Source organism: Ranitomeya variabilis, chromosome 7 (assembly GCF_051348905.1).
Source record: "Ranitomeya variabilis isolate aRanVar5 chromosome 7, aRanVar5.hap1, whole genome shotgun sequence".
Lineage (NCBI taxonomy): Eukaryota > Metazoa > Chordata > Amphibia > Anura > Dendrobatidae > Ranitomeya > Ranitomeya variabilis.
The window spans coordinates 234,521,565-234,534,309 of record NC_135238.1 but is presented as its reverse complement, the minus strand read 5'-3'; the positions used below and the strand labels follow the sequence as shown (position 1 = coordinate 234,534,309).

At 44.5% G+C, this 12,745-nt stretch overlaps 1 protein-coding gene across 6 annotated transcripts in view; it reads right to left on the bottom strand.

Moving 5' to 3' along the window:
• The window catches only part of TNS1 (tensin 1), a 374,732-nt gene that overhangs the window by 256,672 nt on the left and 105,315 nt on the right, over window positions 1-12,745 (bottom strand). For all 6 annotated transcript variants that reach the window (XM_077273214.1, XM_077273221.1, XM_077273217.1 and 3 more), the window contains exon 2: window positions 9,800-9,914. In XM_077273214.1, the coding sequence (XP_077129329.1) occupies window positions 9,800-9,914 (115 nt within the window). The remainder of the gene's footprint in view (window positions 1-9,799; window positions 9,915-12,745) is intronic.

The window sequence follows — 12,745 nt, the reverse complement described above, 5'->3', positions numbered from 1 at the left end:
GAAGAACTAACAGAGGGAAGAAGGAGAAGTGTTAAAAAAAAAATCATCCCCTGGAGTGCTGATGTGGCTTATAACAGCCCCCTCGTTTTCTTTCCTCATTCAGCAGGGGCGCTGTTTGCAGGGTCAGGTGACTTTATTTAAAACATTCTTATGGCCAACTCTCAAAAAATCTTTTTCTCTCTGCAGACTCTCTAATTTTCAGTTGTCTCTCAGCTGGTGGGTATAGACTAGTGGCTATGATGGCCATGATGTGTCTCATACACAGCAACCATAGACATAAGGGATTAATGGTCTCCAAGCAGCATCATGGAGGATATTGTACAGCAATATTGAGCGGTGTAGATGTGAATCCAGCATTGGGATGATAAACACTTACTAGTAAGAAACATCATAGATTTCACCATCCATCATTACTAAGCAATGCAGATGTGAATCTATTTCTGGGTTGAGATAAAAGCTTGAGATCAGCAGAATGGAGAGCATTATACAGCTTTACTGAGCAGATGCGAATTTAGCTATGGAGTGAGAAAAAAAATACTTAATTGCAAGTAGCATCATAGAAGACATTATATTGCAATACTGAGAAGTGTAGCTGTGGATCCAGTGCTGAAATAAAGATTCAAAATAAAACTTACTAGAAAGCAGATGCATGGAGGAAATTATATAAGAATATTGATTAGCTAAGCTATGAATACAGCATTATAGTGAGATAAAAGAATTACTAGAAAGGAGAAGCAAGGATGACATTATACAATGGTACTGAGCAGTGTAACTGTGAATCCAGCAATTGAGATAAAAGACTAACTAAAAGCAGAAGCAAGGAGGACATTATACAGCAGTACTGAGCAGTGTAGCTGTGAATCCAGCAATAGAGTGAGATACAAGACTTACTGAAAGCAGCAGCACTACCTATGTATCTGCACCTCCCTCTTTCATTCTGCTCTTTAGTGGACTCATTTGAACTATTGATTTCCGCCAAGTGCATTCAAATAGCAGTGAGTATATGAATCTGTGTAGCTGCCACCTGAGTTCCCACAATGCACTGCTCTCTTATCACTGCCTACATTCCGGATTTAGCTTTTGCTATGAATTGAGAAGAAAATAAGGATAAGTGAAGCAGAGGACTCGTGGGCAGGTTTTAACTGTGGGATGTTGTATGACTGTCAGACAAAAGAAATTCTTAGAACCTATGCTGTGATGGAACGCATGGAATTGATTATGATGGTCACTATCATTTCACTACATCTGCTACAATTGTTTCTGTGTCCTGATCAGAATCATGATCTGCAGAAGGCAACATGAAGCTTTCACAGGAGAAACACTGACATCTAGTGGAAAAAACTCAAACTGCAGCACCATAAAACTGCAGAACAAGAAAACATGGCATAGCCTACAATGGTTTGATTTCTTTCAGATGAAAGTTTGGTGTCAATTTTATGGATTCTGCTACATCATAGGGCAAAGACTGAATGATCTACCCAGATTATACAGTAGCAATCAAGATTTTTGGACACACTTGTTCATACAATGGTTTTCCTTGTACTTATTGTAATGTGCATATTGCAAATTAAGAATAAAGGCAGCAAAACCACAAAATACACAATACAATGGCTTGCAAAAGTAGTCACCCCCTTGGTGCTTTCACCTATTTTGTAACACTACAACCTGTTTGTAAATATTTTTGTAATCCGATTTGTATGTGACGTATCAGCACGAAATAGTCTAAGTTGGTGAAGTGAGAAAAATATAGGCATAAATTAAAGTTATGGGATCAAAGAACTAAAAATTGGCCTGTGCATATGTATTCACCCTTTTTGCTATGAAGCCCCTAAATATTTGTGGTACAAGCAATTCTCTTCATAAGTCCCATGCTTAGTGACTGGACGTCCCCTGTGTGCAATCGAAGGCTGGTTTCACACTTGCGTTTTGATCTGCAGCGTTTAAAAAAAAAACGCAGGTGGTGAAAAAACGCATGTAAACGCATGCAAACGCTGCGTTTTTTAGACGCATGCGTTTTTGCATGCAGAAAAAAAACGCGGCGTTTTGACGCGTTTACATGCGTTTTTTCCTGCGTTTGCGTTTTTGAAACGCATGCTGAGAAGTGTGTGACAGCTGCCAATCATCAAAATCAACTAGAAAACCCACTATTAATAGAATTAGCTAGGGTTAGGGTTAGGATCCCTAGGGTTAGGGTTAGGGGTAGCTTTTTATTAGAAGAATGTCCTGGTCACCAGGTCACTGATAAGCCACCCCCCACCATCAAGGTGATAAAGGGATCCAAACCCTAACCCTACCCCTAACCCTAACCATAACCCTAGGGATCCAAACCCTACCCCTAACCCTAACCCTACCCCTAACCCTAACCCTTGTGATCCTAACCCTACCCCTAACCATAACCCTTGGGATCCTAACCCTACCCCTAACCATAACCCTTGGGATCCTAACCCTAACCCTACCCCTAACCATAACCCTAGGGATCCTAACCCTAAGGGTTAGGATCCTAACCCTAACCCTAAGGGTTAGTGTTAGGATCCCTAGGGTTAGGTTTAGGATTCCTAGGGTTACTAGGGATCATTACCCCAACCCTAACCGTTACCCTAGGGATCCTAACCCTAATTCTAACCCTAAGGGTTAGGATCCTAACCCTAACCCTAAGGGTTAGGGTTAGGATCCCTAGGGTTAGGGTTAGGATCCCTAGGGTTAGGGTTAGGGTTAGGATCCCTAGGGATCCTAACCTTAGGGTTAGGGTTAGGGTTAGGATCCCTAGTAACCCAAGGGTTAGGGTTAGGGTTTTCTTGTTTTTTTTGTGTTTTCTTGTTTTTCTATAGAAACGCATGCGTTTAAAAACGCATGCAAACGCATGTGCTTAAAAACGCATGCTTTTACATAGACAGCAATACATTTTTTTGCCGCGAATAAACGCATGCGTTTTTTGCGGCAAAAAAACGCCGCTAGAAATTACTACAGGTTGCATTTCTGCAACTAAACGCACGCCGCAAAAAATGAATGCGTTGCCGAAAACGCGTCAAAACGCATGCTAAAAAACGCATGCGTTTTTAATGTTAAGTATAGAAAAAAAACGCATGCGTTTTTTAGCGCTAAAACGCTGCAGATCAAAACGCAAGTGTGAAACCAGCCTAAGTGTCCCATGTCTGTCAGTATAGACACTTTACCTTCTCTGAAAGGCCACGGAGACTGCAACACCATTAACAAGAGACACCACTAACCAAACACCATTGAGATCTCTAAACATCACCATGAAGACCAAGGAGATCTCCAAACAACACCACGAAGACCAAGGAGATCTCCAACCAGCACCACGAAGACCAAGGAGATCTCCATACAACACCATGAAGACCAAGGAGATCTCCAACCAGCACCATGAAGATCAAGGAGATCTCCAACTAGAACCATGAAGACCAAGGAGATCTCCAAACAAGTCAGGGACAACGTTGCTGAGGAGTACAAGCCCCTTGGAGCACCATCGAATCCATTACCATCAAATGGAAAAAACATGGTACCACAACAAACCTGCCAAGAGATGGCAGCCCATAAAAACTCTCAGCCCGTGCAAGGAGGGAATTAATCAGAGAGGCAACACAGAGACCAAAAGGTAACCCTGAAGGATCTGCAGAGTTGCCAAGCAGAGACTGCAGTATCTGTCCATACAACCACAATAGGCCGTACATTACATAGAGATGGTCTTTATGGAAGAATTGGCAGAAAAATCATTTACTTGGACTCAAAAATAATAGTAAAGCTCATTATGAGTTTGCCAAAAGACATGAGGGAGACTCCGCAAATGTATGGAGGAAGGTGCTGTGGTCAGACGAGACCAAAATTGAACATTTTGGCCACCAAGGTAAACACTATGTCTGTCACCAAATCAACACAGCTCATCACCCCAAGAACACCATCCCCACAGTGAAAGATGGTGGTGGCAGCATCATGCTATTGGGATGTTTTTCGGCAGCAGTGACAGGGAAAATGGTCCAAGTTAAGCGGAAGACGGATGGTGCGAATTACAGGGATATTCTTGAGCAAATCCTGTTTCCGTCTGTCGCTAAAGCAACATTCGAGTGGTGCAAGAGGCAATGTGTGAATGTTCCGGAGCGGCCGAGTCACAGCCCAGACCTTAATCCAATGGAGAATATGTGGTCAGGTGTGAAGATCGCTGTTCACCAAAAGAAACCATCAAAAGTGAAGGAGCTGGAGCAGTATTGCCTTGAGGAATGGGCAAAAATCCCAGTGGCCAGTGGAAAGCTAAAAGAGACATATCCAAAGCGACTTGCAGCTGTAATTGCTGCAAAAGGAGACTCTACAAACTACTTACTTTAGGGGGGTGAATAGTTATGCACTTTGAAGTTTTCAATTATTTTTCCTATTTGTTGACTGCTTCACAATAAAAAAACAACAAAATGTTCGGTTGTCAACATATTCTTTACATGATCTGATGAAACCCTCAAAAAAAACCTGTGAAATTCCAGGCTGTAAAGGTTCCAGTGAAATTGTAGGATGTAACAAAACATGAAAAATTCCAAGGGGGTCAATACTTTCACGAGCCACTGTATGGAATTAAGAAGTGATGGAACGCATGTTATTCTGATGACAGCATTACTCCGCCCTTTTCATTCTCTCTGCAGCTTCATCCCAGTCACGTGGAATGTCTTCTGATGAAAAGGTCGCCTTGTTCATTTGTGGAATCACCGGCCTCCAGACAGTATGTATAACAATCAGGTGAGTTCTGCAGGGTTTGATGTGCGCAGCTCCACAGCCGAGGCTATTCCGCAACTGTTCTAAACCAGAATATGGCAAGAACCGCTCAGCCAAGTAAATAGAAACGACAGTCCATCATCACTGCGAGACATGGAGGTCAGTCAATTGGGAGAATTGCTAAAACCACGAAAGTATCCTCAAGTGCAGTAATAAAAACCATCAATCACTATGATGAAACTAGCTCTTATGAGGACCGACCTAGGAGACGAAGACTAAGGATTACCTCTGCTGCAGAGGATAAGTTCATCTGTTACCAGCCTTAGAAACCACTGACAGCACCTCAAAAAACAACCACAATAAATGATACACAGATATAAAGTAGCAGACACATCTCAACATCAGCAAGAAGCTGTTTGAGATCATTGCAGTTGACGACCAGATGCAGCTGCTGGAGAGAAGCTGAGGAAGTGTAAAGCCATTATCAGAGGAATCTGAGGTCTAGCACTCATTCTGGGATGTGTCACACATTTACACCTTCTATCCATGAGGCTTTGTGGTTTTGCTTCCTTCAGTCTGAAATTACAATGTTCACATTCCAATAAGATCACAGAAACCATTACATGATCAGAGGTGTCCAAACTTTTTGCCAGTGCTGAACACCTGTCCAGCGGACCGCAGCACGCCCCAGATCTACGAATAGAAGTAAATAATCAGGTGCCGTTAAAAGGAATCTATCAGTAGGCTTTGCCACCAAATTTGAGAGCCGTATAATGTAGGGGCAGAGACCCTGATTCAGGAGATGTGTCACTTACTGGGCTGCTTGCTGTAGTTTTGATAAATCACTGATTCAACAGTTGCATCAATAGAGGACTAGTAATCGGGCTGCCAGGTAATCCTCCATATTCACAAGCTCTGCATAGCCCCACCATGTTCTGTGTGCACTGTGCATAAGCAGAAAGCTGCCAATTAGTGGTGTGGGTGGGGTTATACAGACCTCCGCATTCAGGTAGATCTGCAGCTGAGAAAACAGGGATTTTATCAAAACTACAGCAAGCAGCCCACTAAGTGACATATCGCTGGAAAATCTACTTCTTACTGCTCTCAGATGAGGTAGCAAAAAAAAGCAGAGGCCAAACATTTACTTGTCATAGTAGTCAGTGATGCTCTGGAGGAAAAAAGCGCCTGAACCATCATCATCCACCTCTGCCCCAGGACAAAAGCGACAAGAAGCAAAAGTGTAAATATATCAGTTGAGCACTCACATACATTCACAATGTCATGGCTGCACCCAGAGTGTCAGTGTCATTATCCTGTACCCCCAGTGTCAGTGTCATTATCCTGTACCCCCAGTGTCAGTGTCATTATCCTGTACCCCCAGTGTCAGTATCCTGTACCCCCAGTGTCAGTGTCATTATCCTGTACCCCCCAGTGTCATTATCCTGTACCCCCAGTGTCAGTGTCATTATCCTGTACCCCCAGTGTCAGCGTCATTATCCTGTACCCCGAGTGTCAGTGTCATTATCCTGTACCCCAGTGTCAGCGTCATTATCCTGTACCCCCAGTGTCATTATCCTGTACCCCCAGTGTCATTATCCTGTACCCCCAGTGTCAGTGTCATTATCCTGTACCCCCAGTGTCAGTATCCTGTACCCCCAGTGTCAGTGTCATTATCCTGTACCCCCCAGTGTCATTATCCTGTACCCCCAGTGTCAGTGTCATTATCCTGTACCCCCAGTGTCAGCGTCATTATCCTGTACCCCCAGTGTCATTATCCTGTACCCCCAGTGTCATTATCCTGTACCCCCAGTGTCAGCGTCATTAGCCTGTACCCCCAGTGTCAGTGTCATTATCCTGTACCCCCAGAGTCAGTGTCATTATCCTGTACCCCCAGTGTCATTATCCTGTACCCCCAGTGTCATTATCCTGTACCCCCAGTGTCAGTGTCATTATCCTGTACCCCCAGTGTCAGTGTCATTATCCTGTGCCCCCAGTGTCAGCGTCATTATCCTGTACCCCCAATGTCATTATCCTGTACCCCCAGTGTCATTATCCTGTACCCCCAGTGTCAGTGTCATTATCCTGTGCCCCCAGTGTCAGCGTCATTATCCTGTACCCCCAATGTCATTATCCTGTACCCCCAGTGTCATTATCCTGTACCCCCAGTGTCAGTGTCATTATCCTGTACCCCCAGAGTCAGTGTCATTATCCTGTACCCCCAGTGTCATTATCCTGTACCCCCAGTGTCATTATCCTGTACCCCCAGTGTCAGTGTCATTATCCTGTACCCCCAGTGTCAGTGTCATTATCCTGTACCCCCAGAGTCAGTGTCATTATCCTGTACCCCCAGTGTCATTATCCTGTACCCCCAGTGTCATTATCCTGTACCCCCAGTGTCAGTGTCATTATCCTGTACCCCAGTGTCAGTGTCATTATCCTGTACCCCCAGTGTCAGTGTCATTATCCTGTACCCCCAGAGTCAGTGTCATTATCCTGTACCCCCAGTGTCAGCGTCATTATCCTGTACCCCCAATGTCATTATCCTGTACCCCAGTGTCAGTGTCATTATCCTGTACCCCCAGTGTCAGCGTCATTATCCTGTACCCCCAATGTCATTATCCTGTACCCCAGTGTCAGTGTCATTATCCTGTACCCCCAGTGTCAGTGTCATTATCCTGTACCCCGAGTGTCAGTGTCATTATCCTGTACCCCCAGTGTCAGTGTCATTATCCTGTACCCCAGTGTCAGTGTCATTATCCTGTACCCCCAGTGTCAGCGTCATTATCCTGTACCCCGAGTGTCAGTGTCATTATCCTGTACCCCGAGTGTCAGTGTCATTATCCTGTACCCCCAGAGTCAGTGTCATTATCCTGTACCCTCAGATGGGTGTGTGGTCAGTGTCCGGTCTGGCTTACGTCCCTGGTATCACTATTTCACACCTGCACTTTGCGAGACAGAGGAAACACAGGTGACATTCAGTCTGTACCTGGCTCAGCTCCATATCAGCTTTTGATAGGAGACTTCCTGAGCTTCACAACATCAATATACAGCGATTATTATTCCTGCCAGGACCGGCACTGAGCGCGTGTCACCTTTACTATACCGCACCTTCCTGGTGATAAGCCGCCAGCGGGTCACCGGGCGCCACCTTCAGTGTATGGTGCCGGCACGGCGTCCTTGTTCTCACACATCAGTATGCCCCGGTGTCCGGCATGAGGAGCCGCCATGTAGGTCACTGTCCGCTGCACGGCTCATCATCTACACGTTACATTCAATACGTTGATATAACTTTAGTGTAAAACTGAAATGAAGCTAAACTTTGGCCTTAATCACAAATGAGCAAAAATGTTGTGACTTTTATTGTTTTCACTCCAGTCCGGGCCGACGTGGTCAACTTGCTGGAGAGTGAGTGGAAGTGACGGGGAAGGTGCGGAGTCAAACGAATCCAGCAAATTCTACAGTTTTGTGCCGCAAAAGTGGAATAAAATCCATGAATATTCTCCAGCAGATTCCTGGTGGCAAGAAAAAAGAGGCTCATTCACTAAGATGTGCGCGCCACTGTACGAACATGAGGCATCTCACTCCAGCACGGCTGTATGAACATGAGGCATCTCACTCCAGCACCGCTGTACGAACATGAGGCATCTCACTCCAGCACCGCTGTACGAACATGAGGCATCTCACTCCAGAGCCGATGTATGAACATGAGGCATCTCACTCCAGCACGGCTGTATGAACATGAGGCATCTCACTCCAGAGCCGCTGTATGAACATGAGGCATCTCACTCCAGCACCGCTGTACGAACATGAGGCATCTCACTCCAGCACCGCTGTACGAACATGAGGCATCTCACTCCAGCACGGCTGTATGAACATGAGGCATCTCACTCCAGCACCGCTGTACGAACATGAGGCATCTCACTCCAGCACCGCTGTACGAACATGAGGCATCTCACTCCAGCACGGCTGTATGAACATGAGGCATCTCACTCCAGCACCGCTGTACGAACATGAGGCATCTCACTCCAGCACCGCTGTACGAACATGAGGCATCTCACTCCAGCACGGCTGTATGAACATGAGGCATCTCACTCCAGCACCGCTGTATGAACATGAGGCATCTCACTCCAGCACCGCTGTACGAACATGAGGCATCTCACTCCAGCACCGCTGTACGAACATGAGGCATCTCACTCCAGCACCGCTGTACGAACATGAGGCATCTCACTCCAGCACGGCTGTACGAACATGAGGCATCTCACTCCAGAGCCGCTGTATGAACATGAGGCATCTCACTCCAGATCACTGCTGATGAATCGGGGCCTTTGTGCTTTTATCTCTCACCATGAGTAAAATCTCTGCTTGCTGTCACTGAATGAGAACGTCTCTGCTCAGGCCAGCGGCTGCTTTCATTACAGACCAGTTGGATGGAATTTGATCATGATGCTACATGGAAAACAGTATGAAAATGATCTCTCTCCCAAGGTAAAAAAAAAAAGCCTCACTAGTGCCACATATTGAAGAGTAGTCAGGGGTCTTAAAGATGCTGCTTTAAAACTACTACTCCCATCATGCCCGGAGATCCTGTTACACACAGGGCATGATGGGAGTCCTAGTTACGCAGCAGCTAGAGAGCCACATGTTGGGACTCACTGCTCTATTCTCATGTCAGTGGTTGAAAATTTGCATTTTTTTCCAGAGATGTTGAAAATGACGAGAAATGGAAAAAGAATGAAAGTTGAAAACTTTTTATTACAATATAATTACATTAGCATAACATGGAAACAGAAAATCCCTTTAAAGCCGGGAAATTGGGGATTTTCTTTGCTCCGTCACCAGCCTAAGTCATTGCTATGGGGCGGCATCGTGTCATGTAGCAGAGCTCGCAGCGTTCACTCAATGATTTCTGGGGGTGTACAGGATCACACAAACATGTCTGCTGTAAAGAGCGCCACCAATGGTTGTGTGTGGGATTGCAGCTCAGCAGTATGGCACGTTAGTGGAGGACAAGTGTCATGATTCCTTTTCAAAGTGGTTTTTCTAATCCTGGAAAACTTGTTTAAAGTTTTTAGAAAGTTTCACTCACCTCGACAAGCGCTGCCCTCCCGGGTGATGACCTGCTTGCACACGCTGCAGGGTTTCACCTTCTTGAAGTTCTTTAGCTTGAATGTGTGACAGTTCTGCCCCTCCAGATCCTCAGGCTGCAAGAAGACGACCACATCCGTCAGGACATACAGTATATACATTTATATATCATAGACATTACATAGTGAAAGGTAAAATATTATCAGCCACATCCAATGTATGAGGATCCAGCACCTGCAAGACGATCATCACATCACTCTACATGGGTTCAATGTTACAGCACACTCCAGTCACAACCAGAGCTGCACTCACAATTCTGCAGAGCGCTGCTACTATACGGCAACAGAAATACATCCACACCATAGTCCAGCAATGAGTCATCCTCTAATGGTGGGAGATGTGGTTCATTATTATTTCCAAGTTCTGGTACGTGCACTACATCTACTACAACGCAGCTCAGCAGTGGATTCAGGATGCGGACATGTTTATTGCTAGTTATGGCAGATGATCAGGCAATGAAATGCATTATGTTTATATTAAAAGACAACTACTTGTTGCTTCCGGGTGGAAAACATATGCATGCAGCACTTTCATATGTGCACACTTATGCAATATCAACTCATTAAAACCAATTTCAACTAAAGGTCCATTAGTTTCTATACTAGGCTGCAAAAAGTGAAAGAAAGCACTGCACAGGCTGTTATCAGTGTGGCCAGCAGAGGGCAGCAAACTACCTCTAATATATGCGCTATCTTTCAAAGCTAAGAAGGAGAAGAAGGTGTAGAAGAAAAAGGAGAAGAAAAAGGAAAAGGAGAAGAAGAAAAAGGAGAAGGAGGAAGAGGAGAAGGAGGTGTAGAAGAAAAAGGAGAAGGAGGAAGAGGAGAAGGAGGTGTAGAAGAAAAAGGAGAAGAAGAAAAAGGAGAAGGAGAAGAAGGAGAAGGAGAAGAAGGTGAAGGAGGTGTAGAAGAAAAGGAAGAAAAAGGAAAAGGAGAAGAAAAAGGAGAAGGCTTTCCTCCAGTTTTCTCCCACACTCCAAACACCGATAGGGCATGTAGTAGATTGTGAACCCCAATGGGGACAGAGATGATGATGATGATGTCTGTAAAGTGCTGTGCAGTATGATGGCGCTATAGAAATAAGCAGAATAAATAATACATAAATTCAGGGTGGTAAATCTTCTGGTTGTACAAACCTCAATGTTTCTCTACAGCAGAAAATCATGCAGCCTGGAAACACTAAGAACCCGCGGTGATATCATTAGGAGGCCATATTGGTTGTCACCCAAATGAACCCAAAAACTTGGAATTGTCTAACACGAATGATGAACGGTATAACAGAAAAGGATATTTAGAGTCAAAACTTTATTATCTCAAAGGAAAATACATGAACATTGTGTGATCCGTCGTGTCTGCTCTGATACAATGTATCTGTCTGGACTCCAGACTCTGCAGATTACACATCATCGTCTGGACTGGATACCATTGTAACAGCTGTGAACAGTATCACTGACTTCCAACATCTGGATGTGAACAGGAATGCTTCCACTCACTGAGAGCAAGCAGAGATCTTAAAAAGGTGAAGAGTTAAAACGTAAACTCTATTAGAGAGAAAACGTGTGGTCTGCATAGAACTCTGGCTGAGCAGACATGGGCAGGCCAGCGGAGCACGGGTTAATGGGAGCGGACTGCCGTGCTTGTGTCGTGTGCGCCGGGATCTGGGCCGCCGCCGAGTCGCATTGTCGCAGCCTGTGTGGATTTACTCAATGAAACTGAAGGATTCATAGGAAAAGGGAAAAGAAGAAACTGACCCTTCGTCCCCCCAAAGCTATACCCCCTTCCGCTGTCCTGTCTGCGACCACCCAAGTGCTCTGGTTCTGATTTCCTTTATTAATCACATCTGGATCCCAGTTGAGATGGGAAAAGCCTTGATGAAAAAAGATCTGCGGCCACAGGGGGGAGGGGCGATATCGCACAGCTTTACATTCTACACTGCCTATGTCTGTACAGTCCATATTAAGGCTGGGTTCACGTTCCGTTCGGCGGGCACGTCAAACCGCCGCTCGGGGACGCATCCGCATATAACGCATGAAAATGCATGTCCCTGAGTACACAATGTTAAAGATAGGTACGCAGGACGGGTGTGGATGTATGCGGATCTGAAGTCAAGAAGTACGCAGCCCTATGCTGCGGACACAAATACTAGTGTGAACCGAGACTAAGCCCATGATTCCGTACATATGTGTCTACACCAATATAAATAAACCAAAACAGAATTTCAGCATTAAAAATGCATTATTAACACTTAAAAACCTCACTTGTGTTTCTACATGTGTTTAAACACGATCCACATAAAGGTACATGGGGAAAAGGAATCTCCCAAAACACCGAGGACATAAGATTTCTGGTGATCACGTCCATTGTGTTTGAACTGCGAAAACAAGTTACACTGTAAACGCACACATACAGCGTAAAAGGAAAATGCTCCTATGTACAATAATATATAACTACTGTAATACTGCCCCTATGTACAAGAATATAACTACTATAATACTGCTCCTATGTACAAGAATATAACTACTATAATACTGCCCCTATGTACAAGAATATAACTACTATAATACTGTCCCTTATGTACAAGAATATAACTACTATAATACTGCCCCCTATGTACAAGAATATAACCACTATAATACTGCCCCCTATGTATAAGAATATAGCTACTATAATACTGCCCCTATTAACAAGAATATAACTACTATAATACTGCTCCTATGTACAAGAATATAACTACTATAATACTGCCCCTATGTACAAGAATATAACTACTATAATACTGTCCCTTATGTACAAGAATATAACTACTATAATACTGCCCCCTATGTACAAGAATATAACCACTATAATAATGCCCCCTATGTATAAGAATATAGCTACTATAATACTGCCCC